At 40.0% G+C, this 19,808-nt stretch overlaps 1 protein-coding gene across 3 annotated transcripts; it reads left to right on the top strand.

Annotated features, from left to right (window-relative positions):
- The first annotated feature begins 420 nt into the window (after positions 1-420).
- Positions 421-18,726, top strand: LOC117267389 (transcriptional coactivator YAP1-like). Of its 3 annotated transcripts, none has more exons than XM_033643287.2 (10): positions 421-602; positions 1,005-1,054; positions 1,366-1,598; positions 5,312-5,511; positions 6,244-6,398; positions 8,733-8,834; positions 9,071-9,171; positions 9,392-9,510; positions 12,406-12,506; positions 14,025-18,726. In XM_033643287.2, the coding sequence occupies exons 3-10, from the start codon at positions 1,395-1,397 to the stop codon at positions 14,204-14,206; spliced, it is 1,164 nt and encodes a 387-aa protein (XP_033499178.1). In that variant the 5' UTR covers positions 421-602; positions 1,005-1,054; positions 1,366-1,394; the 3' UTR covers positions 14,207-18,726. The 3 variants fall into 3 exon arrangements, with proteins under 3 accessions (XP_033499178.1, XP_078028586.1, XP_078028587.1); XM_078172460.1 differs by lacking the exon at positions 421-602 and adding an exon at positions 799-854; XM_078172461.1 differs by lacking the exons at positions 421-602; positions 8,733-8,834 and adding an exon at positions 799-854.
- Positions 18,727-19,808: the final 1,082 nt, after the last annotated feature.

Consider the following 19,808-nt stretch of genomic DNA (forward strand, 5'->3'; position numbering starts at 1 on the left):
TGGGACTTGATTATCGTTGACAATGTAAATGTGTTATACTTATCAGGTCCTATTGATCCCAAATAGCTAGGAGAAATTTAAAAAGCATACCACACAGAAGTTCAGGTCTCAGTAAGTTATACATTCAAGAGGTGTACAGTTGAATAATGTCCACTGTGACTCAATAACTGAATATGTTACTGGATGCACTGTGCAGAGGATAATAACACCAGTCCAGGCAGACATTTTTTCATGAATCCAATCTGTTGGCCAGCTGAGCTCCGACTCACTGTGCGCATGTTTTCCACTAGAGGGCAGGACACTGTGGCTGCGGCTGCATGGACAAACAGGCTCCGGCTGGGTTGGCCTCATCAGGGGCGGATGTTTTCTCAGTGCAACTTCCCAAACTCCCCTCCCCAACCCCAACCCCTTAAAAACCAGAGTAGACCCAGGCACGAAAAATGACTTCCAGGCTGATGTCTCCCTCTCTTGTATATCATCTTAAGCTGTCTCCTGTCACCTCTGCCTACACTTGGCCCTCTGCCTCTTTCCTTCAGCAGGAGAAAACCGCACTAACTGGAAACTGCACAGAGGAGAATTAAAGCACGGCCAAAGGATATTAGGTGACTCTAATAGCACTGATTTCTTCTCATTTTAAAGGCTGAAAGTGGCTCTTTTGATGCATATGGAGCTTTGAACACAACAGCAATAAATAGCCTAACTGAGACTAAGTCTTGTGTTGATGGTTTATGTCTGTGTTCAGACTCAAATATTTCCCCCTGTAACTGCGGCAGCTTTAAACCCTGCAACCCCGCCCCTCAGCAGCACTATCACATGAATCTGGACTCCACAGTGGATGTGAAAAAAGTTTGGAGGTCTCGCTGAAATCATTTTCTCCAACTTCTCTTATGTTTTTTTTTTTTTTAACTTGAGGAGGCTTTTAGGTGGAGGTTTGCATCGGAAATCAGAGTCCGTCTGAGTGATTTCCCGGCTGTGATTTCTCCAATTTATTTTTTTCCCTGCAGGAATACGCAGAGACAGAGAGAGAGGGGGGAAACGGTCTGGCTGCTTGAAGGTATGTGGGAGGCATGTAACGTGTTGTACGCTGCTCAGATTGACTTAAGTCAACGATCGCTGCTTTATATTGCGCTCAATCGACTTATATACCCGATGATTGAGTTTATTTTCACGGCTGAGTGACTTCCGAGATGTTACAGCTTGAAACAGACAGACAAGGACACAAAAAGTTCAAATGGGGTGGGGGTGGGGGGTTTAAAAGTGTAAACAAATCCGATCATAACTCTCAGCACTGCAAGCGCATCTGGTATTAACGGGCCTGACGTTTATTCTCTCTGTTTGTTTGTGCGATTGAACTTTTGTTGACAGATTTGTTTCGACACCAAACTTTGGGCGACATGGACGCGCACCGCGGCGCGCCTCCGGCCGGGCAGCAGATCGTGCACGTCCGCGGGGACTCGCAGACGGAGCTGGAGGCCCTCTTCAGCGCCGTGATGAACCCCAGCAAGTCGGCCAGACAGCCGTCCTCTCTGCCCATGAGGATGAGGAAGCTGCCGGACTCCTTCTTCAGGCAGCCGGACTCACGGGGCCACTCCAGACAAGTAACTGCTGCGCACTGCACCATGCTGGTTTACACAGCAAACACTCGTGTGTCCACACGTCCACCTCCAACTACATCACCCACACTGAACAGTAGCCTAGACTGTACACTGGAGCAGGGGCGTTTCTAGGGGCTGCCTGTTCTTTGTTTGGGGGGTCCACCCCTTGATGCTTTTTTAATGAACTCTGGCCTCTTATTTACAGGGGGTGTACATCACCAGTTTCATCACAATATGATGTCATACTGATTCTTTCAACAACGATGCAATGTTTGCCGGTATTACAATGTCTGCCACGATAGAATTTACGATTCGATGTGATTTAAGGGCCTGCAAATAATATGAAACAATATTATCTCCCCATTTAACAAAGTCAGTTACAGAAGCTGCCACCCCTTTCTGTTTTTGCTTTTGGCCCTAAAACAGCATTGTTTTTTTTTTTTAAGATATTTTTTGGGCATTTTTTGCCTTTAATGGACAGGACAGTTAAGTGTGAAAGGGGGAGAGAGAGAGGGGATGACATGCAGCAAAGGGCCACAGGCTGGACTCGAACCCGGGCCGCTGCGGCAACAGCCTTGCCCTTGTACATGGGGTGCCTGCTCTACCACTAAGACACCGACGCCCCAAACAGCATTGTTTACACACACTATATACTCGGTCTGTTGACCTGTAAAAATGAAATTGAAAAATATTTCAACACTGCTGATTTATTCCCGAGTTGATAACGTTATCCTCTTCGTCCTTTTCTTGGCTGCTTGTCGTCTGCTTGCCGCTGTTTTACTTTTTCAAGATAAAAGCGTATCCTGAAGATGACGATATGGATCAATATTTCACTTTGCATTGATGATACTGGATCGTTGATCATTTAATCTCTATATTGATCCAGACTGATCGATTGTTACAGTCCTATTATTAACCCTTAAAAACGTTATTTTCCCCTACATCAGGGGTAGGCAACCTGTGACCCTGGAGCCACATGTGGCTCTTTGGCTCCTCTCCAGTGGCCTCCTGTAGCTTTGACAAAGAGTTGTATAGAAATTAATAATGGTTACTTAAATATTTTCATTTTCATTTCATCATTGCTGGCCTAAAGTGACTTTCACACTCTTCATTTATAAAAATGTTTAGCCTATGGACTGAATAGAAAATAATTTAACTAGGGCTGCCTTTGACCAAGAATTTTCCAGTCAACCAACAGTCATCATGTGGGGCCATTAGCCCGCATGTTTACAATAATTTAATTATTAAGTTATATATTTTGGGCGGGGCAACACAATGGTTGAAGTTCAAGGTGTGAGAAAGAACAGTATCAGTAACATTGTTAACACTGTGCTACATTACAGAGAAATACAAAACCGTACTAATGAACCTTCATTAATATAGGCCTATATTTTATCTACAAGTGCACGTCACACTGAGCGAGCCGCCTGTTAATGACGCTGTCAGTTACTTGTACTCCTCTATTGTACTGTTAACTCCACTACATTTATTTGTGTGCTTTAGTTACTTTGAAAACTCAGATTAATGATACAAAATATAATCAATTTATAAATGCTAAAGTATTATTATAGATTTAACTACCCAGTAATATATAAAGCCTTCAACATTAAAGTGATTACTGCTGCACTCCCTCCATTGCATGCGATCACAGAAGATGCCAATTTAAATGACACAAAATTTTTGTTTGTGATCAGCTTTAATACAGAATGACAGATTATTAATTAGGGGGCTTTTTGTTTTGATTATTAGACCTTTACTTATTTTTGAAATATACATATAGCCAATATATTTAGACCCAAGGCTGAGGTAAGGTAATCACCATGGGTCCCAGTGCACACTATTGTGACACTAGTTACTATTTGTAAGGCTCGCACACACACACACACACACACACACACACACACACACACACACACACACACACACAACTGGCAACTGTTTATAAAAAAGCCAAAGTAATCAAATTTAGGGAGCTTTGCTACTTTTTCCTCTTGTTCATTTCTCTCTTGTCCTTTCTTACTGCCACTTTTATGCTTAAAAGGCATGACTGCTTCTTGAACTTGCACCTAAACTAGCTACTGTATCGTAACGCCTTTTCACATGATCAAATAGAGACTTGACATTAGGCAACACCAACATACATGTTACCCAACATGCATCATTGCACCTGTGTATGACAAAAATATCAAAGAAAATAAGAAATTACTCATTTAATTGAATAGTTTTTAAATATATAGTTTATTCATGGTTTTTGTAGTTTATATAGAATAAGCATATAATTTGATATAGATCACTACTTAGTATTTTACAAAAAGAAAACCACCCACCCCACGGGCTCAAGTGCAACCGCACTGCCTGCGCTGTCTATATTTATGCACATGTCTGGGGCTATTGAAACATTCAGGTCTGAAGTCTCAGACACCCAGGCCTATCAACACTACTGGACTATATTACAGGGCTACTGTACTCAGTACAGTAGCCCTGTAATATAAAGTGACCGACCAGAATAAAAGAAATGTGCTGTAATAAAATCTCATACCTGCTGTATTTCAGTAGTTGGTAGGTGTTCTCGTATGGAAATATATGGAATGATGTTTCATTAATATTTTGTCTATCTCCCTTCTCATGGCCTACCTTAGAGAAACAAAATACCAGGGTTACTCAATACAATGAAGTCCTGAAATTGATCAATTAGATAATTAAGTTAAGTCACAATAAATGTTTAGACTCACTATAATTTCCATTATTAAGTCTGAAGATTATTTTTGTATTATTTGTTTGCTTGGTTAATGAAATAGTGGAAAAAATAATCACAATTTCCCACAGCCCACACGGTGCCTTTAAACGTCTTGTTTTTTAATTCAGCATAAAGTCCAAAATCCAAGTGCCATCTAGTAGCATTATATTGGAGAGAAGGCACACATCTCTACAGCTGATATCTCTAGGCAACTTATGCAAAAATAACCTAGATTGATAAATAGCACTACAGGTAAGAAGGAAAATATGTATTTTTGATTTTGGGGTAAACCATCTCTTAAAGGTGTTTGTGATGAAGAGTTTTCCCCAAGGAACCCATCTTCCTAGATGCAGTTAAGGTATATATCTGATGTTGATGCCACAGTGAGAGTTAATTCTAGTATTTTTCATGGTTATGTCCAGGTCACATTTTTGGCTGATCCCCCTCAGACTAGAAAGCAGTCACAGAGTTTCACCAGTACTTCCACAGGCTTTGCAAATTAGCTTATGCTAAATGCTGTGGTGTGTGGGGCTTTTTTTATGCTACATACATGTCCCTATACAAACAAACAAACAAACACTAAAATCCCAACTGGCTGATACAAACAATGCTGTCTCTCCAAATTTTACGTTATTTGTTTCATGACCTGCAAACACACACTGACTTTATCTCTTAGATTTGCAGATGTGGCTCGAACATTATAATTCCTGAAATTTGTGAAACTCCATCAGCACTACAAATCTAATGAGCTAGTAAATGATCTGTTCACGAGATTTCACAAAGAACTACGTGATAAGCTTGTCAAAGATTTTGGACTAACAACCGTAAACGTCTTGGTAGAAATAATAAAACTGTATTTGTTTTAGCACCATGGCTCTCTCTGTTTACTATCCAAGCTTTTTCTTCCTGTTGGTTTATGTTTCTGGTTGCTGTTAGTGACTCGTTGTGGGAGTTGTTAACCCTGCTTGTTTCCCGTCAGGCCAGTTCGGATGGAGGCGTGTGCGGCTCCCTCACTCCTCATCACGTCCGCGCCCATTCCTCCCCTGCCTCCCTCCCAGTCAACTCCCTCTCCACTCAAGCAGCAGATGTAGCGGCGGCACCGATCATACCTGACGACGTGCCACTCCCCCACGGTTGGGAAATGGCCAAAACACCTACTGGCCAACGTTACTTCCTCAAGTAAGGTCTAACTTCTGTTTATCAATGTGTTTGATCTGTCGCACTGCAGGATACTTGAAGGGTTTCTCTCTAGAAAGACCCAAAGAGTCTAACATTCTCATCTTTAAATCATTAAATAGTGAAAAATACTCCTCACAAGGTCCCAAAGCTCAAGGCAGTGTCTTCAGACAGCTTGCTGATTGTCCACACATCAAAGAGGTTCAACAAATAATGAAATAAAATTGAGAAATGCTGCACATTTGAGAGGCTGACCAGCAAATTTTAAAGCATTTTTGCTTGATGCCTGTTTAAAGATGATTCAAATATCAAAATTTTATCGACATGATTAAATCAACCAATCATTCCTGCACTAATCCCATTTTAAATGCACCAGGAGGAGTTTCTGTAAATGTTTATTGGAGTCTTATGCTGTTACCTCTTTAAGATTTCGTCACAGAGGGACTACAGTTACAAGTACAGGGAAACACAAGTGCAGCAGTGCACATATAACCAGGACTCAGACTAATCAGTACCATGCAAACAAAACGTTCCAACTAGTTTTGCAACCCGTGTGGTTTCAGCCAGTTTCATTCACGAGAGCACATGGCCTGACAGCTCACACTCCTGTCAAAGGCTACTGGTAGTACAGGTAAAGCAGGTCCGGGGTTAATACGTGCCTCGTGCTTCTTATCCATCAGGTTGCAGTGGTTTTTGACAGATGCAGATACGTTTAGACTTGTTGTGTGTTCGCAGTCACCTGGAAAAGACAACCACTTGGCACGACCCTCGACTTGCGCAGCTTCAGTCGGCTGCGTCTCAGCATCCCATCCCTGGCCCTCCGGTCCACGCCCACTCTCTCAGCAACCCAGCACCCACTACACAACCACAAAACATCAATCCAGAGACAGGTATCACTCTGCTCCCCCCGCCCTTCTTACTGTCCAGTTTCTTTTAAAAGGCATAGACCTGCTTTTCACAGTTCAACTCCGTCACCGTGGGCCAGGTCTTTGCTGCTGGTTGTGATTTCTTTGGGATTTCCTTTTTGGTCTCTACATCCATGGCTCTGGTGACTTTGATGGGAACTATAACATTCATACTGTAGATTACAGCCTGATGGAAACCGCTATAGAAGAGAGCTTTCAGAGAGCATCCCCCTAAAATGAGAGAGCTTGTTGGACTGTTGCTGTCTTTGAGATAATTACACGCATGTCAAAATTTTAAAGGGTCAGTTCAACCAAATTACAAAAAAACAAATCATGATAGCTTTTTGCTTTAACAAAAAATAAACAATAAAGAGCTGAAATGAAAAGTAAAAAGAGACGGAGACAAGGTGTCATGAAACGAAAGTCATTTCTTTAAACAATAGTCAGGTGCCCGTTAGGATATGAAAACAACTGTTTCGGCATGGTGATGCAGTGGTTTGCATTGTCGCCTCCCAGCAATAGTTTCTGGTTCAAACCCTGGGGTGGGGAGACCCCTCTGTGCAGAGTTTGCATGTTCTCCCCGTGTCAGCATGGGTTTTCTCCAGGTACTCCAGCTTCCTCCCACAGTCCAAAGGCATGCAGGTTAATTGTTGACTCTAAATTGTCCAGTTGTTGTCTGTCTCTATGTATCAGCCCAGTGATAGTCTGGTGACCACAGTGTACCCCGCCTCTCGCCCAGTGTCAGCTGGGATAGGCTCCAGCCCCCGCGACTCCTTACAGGATAAGCAATTACAGGAAATGAATGAATGAATGTAATAATTGCTCCTGTTCATACTGGGTTACTTGTAGATTCATCCATGGATGTGCATTGGATTTTAGTGGATTTTGTCTCCCATAACTTAAAGTGGAGGTGTGTCAGAAAGGGATCATATTGTATCCATTATGAACAGGAGGAATAATTACAGCAAGCAACTGTTACCTTGTGCACATGGGCACCTGATTATTGTTTAATTACTGACGTAACATTACAACAATATACTTATTTATCTTGTAATAACGTGAAACATTTTACATAATCGACTCCAGACTGTACAGAATTCAGCTGCCAGAATTTTAACCAGAACCAAGAGCCATGATCACATCACTCCAGTTTCAGCCTCTTTACACGGGCTCCCAGTATGTTTTAGAATAGATTTTAAAATTTTACTGATTTTATTGTTTGTCTCCCAGCTATATTTCCAACCTCTTAGTACTTTGAGGTCCTCGGACATGTCTTTTCTGACATGTAAAGCTCTTTGTATCTCTGTTTTAAAAAGCGCTTTATAGATAAAAAGAATTATTATTATAATAACATTAGCACGTATCATGTAATAACAATAAAATACCTTCTAAAAATATCTTGTTATAAAAGGAAGCTTTTCATGTTATTACCTGATACTGATCTGTTTTTTTCTGGCATGGCAGTTCCACGCTTCGGCACAATCCTAGCGTGAGTCAAAATAATTTGCAGCACCTGTTGTACTGAAATGTAAAAACAATTAAACACCATTAAAGCAGCTTTAATCTTTTTGTTTATGTTGACAATGTATTGCATGACTATCTGTATGTCAAAGAGGTCACTGGAAGTGGTGAACCCACCGAAAGTGACCACCCAACTCCGCAGTTCCCCTCAGCTCTACAGACCAATGTAGCACCCTTCAACTCTTTGTTTTCAAGCCGCAAACTTAACTGTTTTGGTTCACTCTCACTGCTCTCATCAACAACTGTTCAATAGTAAAATGTCAATGAATCTAGGTTTGATTTTTTTTTTTAAAAATTTTTTAAGTGTTTTTCCAGAAACAATGTCATGGCCACTGTGGATAATCCTCGCTGTGAACAGTTTTAATTGGAACTACTTTCTACTGAACAAATAGTCCCAATGCAAATGCTCCAGAATGTATATCATCAAAAATCAATAGGAATAATCTGGATTATTTAGAATAATGGGGACAATGGTTCTGTCAGGAGCTGTCGCTATTGAATTTTAATTTTGTAACTTGGCTGAACTGACCCTTTAAGAGTATCCATTTTTTCCCACAAAGAGCAGTGTTGCATACTTTATGGCATTCAGGTGCACATAGGTCAGTACATTTTTACTCTACAGAACTATACTGTCGCTCTTTACCCACTAACCTTCCCCTCTGTATATTAAACCTCTACAACCTACAAGTTTCACAGACATTAAAGGACGTGGGCCAGATTTTTACTTCTCTCCTCTCAACGCTCCATGCACTCCATCCACCATTTGCCTTCTCACTGTGTACTTTCACTGCTGTTCAGGTCCACTGCCTGAAGGCTGGGAGAAGGCTGTGACTGCAGATGGAGAGGTGTACTACATCGATCACATAAATAAGACCACCTCATGGGTCGACCCGCGTCTAGGTAGCACACTATCAAATTTGTGTCTCCTGAATTGACAATTCTTGTTTGTCAATGAGAAGCTTTTTTTTTGTTCCAATGTCCACCATCAGAAGTTGCTGTTTGGCAACGAAACATAAGAAAGATCGCAAAGTTTTCAGTACTTTTCTTCATATATGTCATTGCTGAAATGTTGAAACTCGTAGAAATGTTAACTTAATTGTCAAAATTGTTGTTTTCCTATGAATTTTATGTTCCAGCCCAGAAGATGAACCCTGGCATCCTCGGCTTGGCACTGCAGCAAAGGCAGGAAAAGGAAAGGCTTAGATGCAAACAAGGCCTCCCTCCGCAAATCTCACAGGTCAGAGATCAAATAAAACTTGACTTGGATGTGCCGCCCAAAACTCAAAGGTTTCATTTTTGTATCACGCAACACAAGCTGTCTTACATTTAAGTTATGTCTTGAATTATCTGGTTGTAGGCTGTTTATTCAGTTCAGATTTCACAGTAATTGAGTTATTGTTTCATGCAAGCACAGTTTGAGTTTAACATGACATTATGCAAACCTTTGTTTGTTATAGGAGGCAGGAGGAAGGAACCAGATGCCCGGTGGGATGGACCATGACAGGAACGCACAGACACTTGTCCCGTCTCTGGATGTCAGAATCAGAGGCTCAAACCATGAACCCACACTAAATGGGTGCGTTCATGTTTAAGATTATTGTCATGCACTGTAGATTTATTTTTATTGTCAAATAGCTGTCACATGTCATTGAAGAGATAGTTTCGATTTTTTGAAGTTTGGTTGTATGAGGTACTTATCCACAGTTAGTGTATTACATACAGTAGATGTGAGTCGGTATGCCCCCACTTTGGAGAGGCAAGCAGGAGTACCGCCATAGGGGCTTAGCAATCTACTGCTGTCAGTGGGTCAGCAACAAAACCTATTTTAGCTACCTAAAAAAGTACCACCTCAGTATGTGTTAAAGTGTACGACCTTGCCGTCAGACAGCAATTTCTGAAGGGCAATAGAAGCTGTTATATCGCTCTTTTCAAAGCCAGACTCCACTGAGAAAAACAGTAATTTAACATCACCGGACACAGGAGCAACTGGTCTACCACTGCCTCAATCCGTTGTTGTTTGTATTATTACATGACTCAGTCGTTTTAAACGGTTACTTCGGATTCACCAAAGTTGCACAATAACACAAACAAACTAACCATTCTAGGCAGTGGCAGACCAGTAACTCCTTTGTTCAGCGAGTCAAAATTACTGTTTTTGTTAATGGAGTCTGGTGACTTTGAAGAGAGCATAGATGGGGAACAGCTTAACCGTCAGAACTGGCTGTCTGACGGAAAGATTAAGTGGTAAAAATATCCTCATTATGGCCTCAATATGTGGAGTTTTTTTGGTGGGACTTTTTAAGGTGGCTAAAATACATTTTGCTGTTGCCCCTGTTCCCAGCAGTAAATTGCTTAGCTTCTGTGTCAGCACTCCTGCCACTTCTCCAAAAATCTGAACTACCCTTTTACATGGACGTCGGAACTATTTTCTGAGAGGGGGGGGCGGGATTTTTGTTGGGAGGGGCGGGGGAAGCACGCACACTTATCAATGATTAAGGATTTGATTTGAAGTTATTTTATAATAACATGCAGTTATAAGAGAACTAGAATGGATGAACACGGCATCTTTATTGTTAAGAAAATGAAACTTTGATAACTAAATCAAGCCATTTAAGGAACATAACATTATTTGTAACCTTGAATGTAAAAAAGAAAAGTCTGCGCTCCTGACTCAGGGCCGAATTCACAAAAGGATTGCGTGGCTTTTGCGGCCGCTAAACCGGTAAAAATGGAGCAAACAGATACCGTCTAATTCACAAAGCACGCGGCAGAGGGTGAAATGCTCCACTAACTGCGCTGCCAAGCAGATTGCGTCTCGGTGCTCCGGTGTTATTTGCACGTATTTAAATGAGGTAATATGCATATATTTGGCGCAAAAATATAATATATATTTATGCAAATGAGCCTCATTGATAAACAACGTCTAATTCACTAACACCAGCACTAATAGCCACACGCAGGTTGAGTGAAGTAAATAACGTCTTTAGAAAGCTGGTGCAAACTGGGCGCTCCTCTGTGGAAGCCTCTCGCCCAGGCTTTCCAGTGATCGTGGCAGCAGCGATCGTCTGTTAAATCAGTCTGTAAATAATATTTTGATATTATTATTATTATTATTATTATTATAATCATTATTACTTTAATGGCATCCGAAGATAGTGATGCGTTGAACAGGTGACAGTCTGCGGTCGTTCTCAAAACGCACTTCTGTCACGCACTTCAAAAGCAACATTCAATCATTTATTTTACGAAACGGGGGAAACAAACGTGAACAAAAATGGTTCCATAATTCATATTAAATTCAAAAGATAATGAAAAAAACAGCTACAAGTGAGAGGGAATTGTGATAAAGTGGTCAAATCCACAGCCTCAACCTATCCGACACTGTTAGACTGACTCACCAGCAGACATCACTACATGAGGGTATACAGTATTCAGTATTTTGCCAAACAAAGTCTGATTAATATCAGTGCTAATAGCCACACGCAGTTAAGTGAAAAAAAATAACTTTGCCATGTGTGGCTTATTGCAATCAGGGGCAAATCAGGGGCAAACTGCACTCAGCTGCCAAACTTTGTGGGAGTGTTTGCGCTGGTATATCATTAGCGCAATATCCTTTGTGAATAGGACGTTAAGACGGAGCAAACTGCGGGTGCAATGAAGTGCAATTCAAGGTGCTATCAGCGGCCGCAGTTCATTCTTTGTGAATTCGGCCCTCAGAGCTTTCATGCATTTCCAAAAGTGGACCTTCTCTCAGTTGACCTACTGATGAAGACTTTAAGCAGGGTTGAGACATCGCTTTTATCCATAAGGTCACTGTGAGCGTTCATAATGGCCAAATGTGTTAGTCTCTCCTGCGTCATCATGGTGTTGCGCAGCCAGGTTTTCAGCCTGCGCAAGGCTGAGAAAGAGCGCTCGGATGCAGGGCAGGGCCAGACAGAGCTTAATGAGCTTCTCCACCTCCGACAGCTTGGAGCGGGTTTGGGGCTGCAAGGTTTGCAGGATGGACACAACATCCTGGATGCCAAGGCTACTGTATGTAGTCAGGCAGGTTGCATATTACATCAAAAGCATAGATCTATGCATTAATGATATGAAAGAGATAAATGTAAGTCAGACAAATTGAGTTTAAATTCAGATTCTTTATTTTTTTAAAGCGTAATGCAGTGGGTAGGGAGGCTGGGGTGCGGGGGTGCGGATGGGAGGGGGTGCGGCCGCACCCCCCGCACCCCTAGTTCCGACGTCTATGCCCTTTTAAGGGACAAAAGTGGAAAAATAGTAATCTAAACAATGTTAAAATGTCAAAACAGCAATCTATTACAGAGTAGTGTCAGTGAAAACTAAGAATTATTGTATATGTAATTCCCATAAAGTGTAGTGTCAGTTCAGTGCAGAGTTTCTTCTGGTCATTCTAGTTTTCAACAGATGACGATCAGATTTAAAGGAATGTTTACATGTCTGTGTTCTTGGCCAGCGCTCACTCCCGTAATGAGAGCACTGACAGCGGTCTGAGCGTCAGCAGCTTACCCCGCACGTCGGACCACATGTTGAGCTCTGTGGATCACATGGACACTGGTAATACACACACAAACATGCACACACTAAATTCAGAAAGATGGTAGCGGGGCAAAGTGGAAAGTCATCACTACAAACAACATTTATGAATGTGTATTCTGAACATGGTGTCCAGATGTGACATGAGTTTAAATAATTGTACAATACACCCAATGAGAAGCAGTTTATTTGGGGATTTTAAGAGTAAATGTGTCACAAATTTAGCCAGCTATAATGCCATAATGTTGACTTCAATTGTAGTACTTAAAATTATTTGTCTTAGAGCTAAGAGCTATGGCATGCTTTAGGAACTGGTTGTAAAATCTGACTTTTTCACTGGCCTTCCAGTAGCTTCTGGTATAGTTCATAGAGAAAAAATGATTCCCTGTGACAGTAACATTTCCAAGACAATGCAGAGTTCCAACGGATTTATACTCTACGTAGAACCTACGCCATAGCCCTACACACACGGTCTATGCCATTGCAAGCATTTATACTTGACCGGTGGTGTGTCCGTGTCATTCTGCACACACATTAAACATGGCATAATTGCATCAGTTTCAAAAACAAAAGTACACAAATCAGCTTCACTAAAATAAGTTCACAGACAAAGCACTTGTCTTTTTCTAGACACATTTTCCCCACATACAACATGCTAATGTTTTTAACACAAGCCTATGGCATTTTACTTTACAGCCTAGTGGCTAGCAAAAGTTTCCTCTACTCGTATGAAGCCAGGGACAACAGCAACATTTAATAAAGATAACGTTACAAAATTTGTTTCCATTACAACTCACAAGATCCACTAACAAAACAACTGTCTTAATTTAAACATGTTTTCCTAACAAATACAACAAGCTAACATTATTAGCACAAGCCTATGGCATTTTACATTGTAGAGATTAGCCTAGTGACTAGCAGACATTTCCTCTACACATATGAAGCCAGGATAAATCACACACAAGACTTAAAACACTGTTTTGTGGAGGCTTTATTGTCTTCACAATTTATTGTTTCTGATCTGTTAAATAAAGTAAATAAAAGCTTTGTTTCCACTGAGGGAAATGGTTTTAATCTTACTAATATAGACAGGAGGTCTGCATCCCTGCGACCTGTAGTTACATGTCTGGGGAGGTGCAGGTCAGGCTGCGGCGTACATTACAGCATGGCTCTACGTCGATGCAGAACACAGAAGTATGAATCCAGTTGTTTTATTTTATTTTTTTAATCCACAAAAACAGCATACCCAAATGGGTCAGTAATAATACAAAGAAAGAGTTAGAACATTTAATATGCCATTTACATGTACAAAAAATACATTTAATGGCATAAGAAACACAGAGAAGATACAGCCTGGCAGCTTCTGTGGTTTGCAGTGCATTGCAGGCTTTGTGCTCTTCCTCAAGTAGCATTCAAATAGTGCCACGATGATTCCTATTTATATGTGTCCTATTTATTTATCTATATTTGTGCATATATTTAGCTCCTCCAAGCTCACCGTCGATATTTAAATCCTCACCACAGTCATGTTTTGTCTAGGCGACTCCAGCGAGGCCTCCTCGATGACCTTACAGGAGTCGATGCCTGTGCTCCCAATGTCTGAGGGCGAGGAGCTAATGCCTTGCATCCCAGAGGGTCTCAGTTCAGACCTCCTGATGGACATGGAGACTGTTCTCTCTGGGTCGCACATGGACAGAGACAGCCTGCTCACCTGGCTATAGACACACCCAGCCGCCGCCCCGTCACATCAAACCACATCAAATCTTCATAACATGACTGAGAATTCTGGAGAATCTTTGGTACAGAGCGACGTTACTGAGAGATTATGCTACTGTTGTGTGATGGATTCCTAACACTACTCGCACCCTGAGGAATGAAAAAACCCTGACTCGCGCAGAAGGTGGTAAGCTGCTGGTGTTCACTCCTTTTTTTGGGCCTGGTTTTACATAGATGCATGACGGAGCATCCATTCTGACAACACTCCTTTCTCTTTAGTCATCGACCTCAGATCGTCTCTGGTGAAGCGCGTCACAGTTAATTTTAGACTACAGATTTCTTTTATTATTCCCACTTGGGTAATAGTGTTTGCTGCAAGCTTTTAAAAACAGTATCAAGCCAATGAACTCTGCATGTAGCAGTTACATGAATGCACAAAAAGACATGTTAAAACAGCATAAAGGTTGATCAAACGATAATTAACAGAAACAAAAGATATTAGGAATGGGAATTGACAAGATTTCCTTGAAACCAATGCCATTATCCTGATACCTGATTGATTTCTCTGTGGAAAAAGGTCGGCCCACACGAGTTTTCAGCATCAGCACCTCTGTTTTATTAACATATCTGTCTAAGCACAGTCTAGAAACAGAGTAGAAAAAAGCATTATCATTTTGAACACATTACAAGCAACACTGTTGTCATCTTTGTGAAATGAAGTCACCCTTTCCTCCCCTCCGCCATGACTCTGTTTTGCAAGTTTTCAGCTGTTAAAATGCACAAGTTTGACGTCATTGTTTTGCAACAGCATCCATCAGAAAAACATGTCGACATCAATAAAAAATACTGATAAGCTCCAAGGCATATGACTCCCAAAGATCAGACAATTTGGAGCCGGCTCTCAATCCCCATCCCTAAAAGAGATACCCACATTCCCCTTGATTACTTCATATAGTTTGTGGGATAAAGAGAAAAGAACATCTCGTGCTGCTGTGTCTAAGCAGCCTGTAATTTGGGATTTTAATGCTCATAGTTGTCTGAAACATGTTCCTAAAAAGCATGAGGATTGAGAGCGAGGGATGCATCAAATAATTTAACACTACACTGGTTCCATAAACCAAAACAAGTCCCTCACATTACCAGGTTACACAGAAACACCAAGGAAGGGAGGAGAGGACGCACCCTTGTGGTGAGCTAATGAAAGGTAAAGAACACTAACAGGAGCACAGTTTGCTCTCAAACTTTAATTTAAAAATTCACACAAGCCAAAAAACAATATTAACAGCCTTGTCAGAGTCACTTATAAGCCTGCATGGAATATCTTTAAGGTTTTTAGTAATTAAGTGGAGGATAAGCTTTCACTGATCACAGTGGAGACGATCAAATCAAAGTCTGTCAGAGGCCTTCACACTTAGAGAAATAAAGGCTACAGGATAATGAATTTCAGGCACTACAACTACAAAAAAGTGTGATTTTAGGATGTCTGTTTATAGAAAGGAGCGCTGGAACATAAAGTGGATCCACAGTAAACAAGCACATGTTCAGTATAATGCAATCCGACACAACTGAGGGTTTCCCCCACAATAATCCTGAAGCATCTGGTCGTCTGATCAATTTAGTTAATGAATGACAGCCTAACTATAGTCACATAAGATATATATATATAGCCTTTCCTGGGTTAAGTAGTTTTATTTTATTAAAGTGTGTTACAAACACTGCAGACAAACCCGCAGCAGTGTCGCTATAAAACACATTTTTTAAAGTTGCTAAAATTCAGGTTTTGTTAATACTGTTTTTATTGTTGTGCTGGATTGCATTTTATTGCAGTGTTCCAGTCATTTTTTCCCACTCCAGCATTGAATATAAGCTTCACAAAGGTAGTATTTATTGGAGATTTGTGTTACAGGATTGCATCATATTGTACAGTTGTAATTTTATTCTGTCCACCCCTTGTTTTAGAAAGGATGCCACATAGTTGCCATCAGGGCCTGGACAGTTTCTCTCCTTAGTGTGCAGCAGATTTTAGCTCTCATAAAACATAAATTAAAAAAAATATTCAATTAATCCCTTTTCTTACTTTTCCCATTATTGGCTTGATACATTCCTAATAATTTCCCCTTTTCAAATCTTAAGCATCTGTTCATTCACTGGCATCATAGGTTTGGTTTCCTCCACAGAAAGACACACAAACAGCAACCGTCTCAGTCACATTTGTAAAGTTTTAGCTCCTTAACTACAAATTGTATGTCCATGCATCTCCAAAATCAATAAGCAGACTCTTGAAACTTGTTTGTTGTGAAATTTCTCAGTCTGGTTTTGTACACATGGTATAGTGGATCACAGTATCATCATCCTTTTCTTTAAATAATACACCTTATATAAAGAAAACTCACAACAAAAATATAAATGACCAAAAATAAAGGCCAAAATTACAGTCATCTTTACAGAAGTGGTTCCCAACTGGTCCAACCCTAGGGTCGGGATTTCTCCTTGGTTATTAGGTCTACATAGTTTAATATAATCAGAGTCATACTTGAGTTTGGCCATGTGGTCAAGCTAGTTTGCTGTCTCTGTCAAGTAGCTGTCCGTTATAGCAGGAAACAGCACTTCAAAATAAAATCTCTGTGCCGTCAAATTCACTTTTTTCACTGTAATAAAGTGCATTTTTTATTACTACCTTGACACATCTGCGAGTCACTTGCAGTCCATTCAGAATGGACCCACGACCCACTTTTGGACCATGACCCACCAGCAGGGAACCAATGCTTTACAGAGTAGTCTCCAGCAAATACAGTCTTCCATTTTAAGCCATTAATAATGTGTAAAAGGGCTTAATATTAAGGGTTCCCACACATTTTCATTTACAAAACTTTGAAGGACCCATATTAAAGATTTTTTTTATGTCTTGCCTCACTTGCCTGGCATTTTTAAACATATCAGATTGGAACTCTATTCAGACAAAATTTCAGCTAGCTGGCATATCTGAAGGGAGAGACGAAATGTATGTGATGATAAATGAAACACAAACATTAATGCATGTAAGAGCTACATTATGTCGATGGCAACAGAAAATAATTTTACTGTTATCTTACATTACATTGAAGGTTATTCACGGAAGATTACTCTAACAGTGTCATTATACACAACAAAATTCTTTGACTTCCATGACTTTTCCAGGCCTGGAAAGTGTGGTTGTGAAAATTATGTGAACTTCACCCTGGGGGACAGGGGAAGAAACCGTCTGAAGAAATGACAGGTACTTTACAAAAAGCAATGTAGGGAGAGACAAGCCACCTGCTTTTGAAAGTAGATTGTTGTATCATAAAAGGTCAGTAAAATCCACACAGCACTGTGAGCTGACACATCTTTAGTAGTTAAGGGGGAGTGGTATAGATTTCCAGGCCTGGAAAGTGTGGTTATGAAATTCCATGACTTTTCCAGGTTTTTCATGACTGTGGGAACTCTGAGTAACAGTGTCAACTCCCTTCCATGTTAGAATATTTATAAAACACTATTTTAAAAGTCAGTCTTTGGTAATTAATTGCACAACAGAAGCAAGTTTCAAGATCATGCTAACATATTTTCATACTATATGGATTAGATGCCTGAAACAGTAGGAAAGCTTGTTCATGTTTCTGAAGTTGCTTAATACTCAGCAGTGATGTAAACTGTGTGTTGTAAATACACTAAAAGATGCTGGTAGAATCCTTTAAAAATAATCCTGGTCAGTGCCCTTGAGATATTTGTTTTGCTACCACTCTACTGAGTTATGATTTCCTCTGTCTGCAGCTCAGTTTTCCACTCTGAAAAAGCTGTATTGTGAGTGGGAACTATTAAAATATCATGCTTTAAAAATGGATTTCAGTCAAAGGGTCATAGCATAAGTCAAGTATTCTGTTCTGCCTCCTCAGAAAAAGCAACATACTAATTGCGGATGCTGTGTTCTTGGTGTATTTTGTTCTAACTGTCTAAGTGCTATCTGGTGCTGTAATACAGAAGGCAATCATCAGTAAGGGGAGCTCTTTAACTCTCCTCTTTTAGTTAAACTATATAATAAGTATATAATCTGTTTTTGTTTTGTTTTTGTTTTTATCCGCTGGGTTGTTTCTGCAGTGTGTTTTTATTTTATCTGAATTTGAAGCTGTTAATTATTGGTGAGAGCATTTCTTGTAACCAGCTTCCTGTTTATATATATACAGTATTTAGCGGTCATTCACAACATCCCCAAATAAAGAGCCAAGTCACCCTTATCTTCTCTAAGTTAAAGTACCACAGGCCTGGAGGGACTTACTGTCCACACACACGATGCAACACACTACCTAGCCTTTTATTTATCTTAGCATGCATGACACCTGCTATGTATGTTCCATATAATGATGTTTTATTATCCCATTTACAGAGAGTTTGGAGGCAATCAGATTTGTTTTGTACCTTTTTATGCATGTGCTTTATATAAATATATTTCGTCTTACTCTCACTGTAATCATTTTAAAGGAGTTTCTGTTTAATAAACTTTAAATACACACGGCAAGTGGTTGTTTCTACTTTGTAGTGACGTGTCTAGCGTGGCGTGTGGCCTGGTCGTTTTTATTGGATGATTGGCTTCTATTGTGTTTCTGTTTCTATTTACATACTATGTTAATTTCATTGACGTCATTTGGGTATGGCAGGAAGTGACACCCAGCCAGTGGAGATTTGTGTTGTACTTCTTATAGTTTGCCACAGTATGCAACCGTTCATAGTCATACTGTAAATTTATGGAATTTAAACATCCTGCAGCCGAGCATCATGTCTTGAAACTTTTGTCTTCAAAAACACTAATATGGAAGCAGTTCTTTGAATATGCAGATACTTTTTTAAAGATATTTTAGGTTTTTTTTGCCTGTATTTGACAGGACAGTTATGGTGTGAAGGGGGGAGAGAGAGGGGGAATGACATGCAGCGGAGGGGCTGGGGGTTGAAACTGAGTAGGCGGCCACCTGCTCTACCAGGTGAGCCAGGTGGTGTCCCATCATTAAGTTACTTTATCATAAATCAGAAATACTTTATTGATCACTGGAGGGAATTGTGATATGTTAAAATCACTCTGATGTATAGCATGGGGAATTGTAATAAAGTGAAAGTAACAAGAATGTAAAAATATAAAAAATATGTGTATTATGCTGCATTAGTTTAACACTAGTATGTAAAATATTTAACAATATAAAAATATGTGTATTATACTAAGTATGTAAAGAATGTAAAATGTGTTTTATGTTACAGTGTATAAAACTAGTGTGTAAAGTTTCAGAAATATAAAAATGAATGTAATATGCTACAATTTACAACCAGATAAGATAGATAGAATATTTGATATTTATTTCGAACATGTAAAAAAAGACATGAACATACAAACAAGCAGACAGACAGAAAGAATTGTATTTACAAATATTTAAAAGCATAATAAAAAGCAATTGTCAGTGTATAGTTAGTTTGATTTACTCATTTGTAAAGGAGTGGGAGGAGGTGTAAACTTATTAAATCCCACCTCTTCTCCATCAGTCATTGAGTGAAATGAAACAGACACCTTCCTTATGTAGAGAAACCTATACCTATGACTTTTCTAAA

The sequence above is a fragment of the Epinephelus lanceolatus genome, chromosome 11, assembly GCF_041903045.1.
Source record: "Epinephelus lanceolatus isolate andai-2023 chromosome 11, ASM4190304v1, whole genome shotgun sequence".
Taxonomy (NCBI): domain Eukaryota; kingdom Metazoa; phylum Chordata; class Actinopteri; order Perciformes; family Serranidae; genus Epinephelus; species Epinephelus lanceolatus.

What these genes read in the sequence shown, in the direction of transcription:
- LOC117267389 (XM_078172460.1), top strand. Translation starts at nt 814, where the DNA reads ATGAATCTGGACTCCACAGTGGATGTGAAAAAAGTTTGGAG. An exon ending in GGCCAACGTTACTTCCTCAA is followed by an intron (nt 5,512 to 6,243) that starts GTAAGGTCTAAC and finishes GTGTGTTCGCAG; the next exon opens with TCACCTGGAAAAGACAACCA. An exon ending in AAACATCAATCCAGAGACAG is followed by an intron (nt 6,399 to 8,732) that starts GTATCACTCTGC and finishes ACTGCTGTTCAG; the next exon opens with GTCCACTGCCTGAAGGCTGG.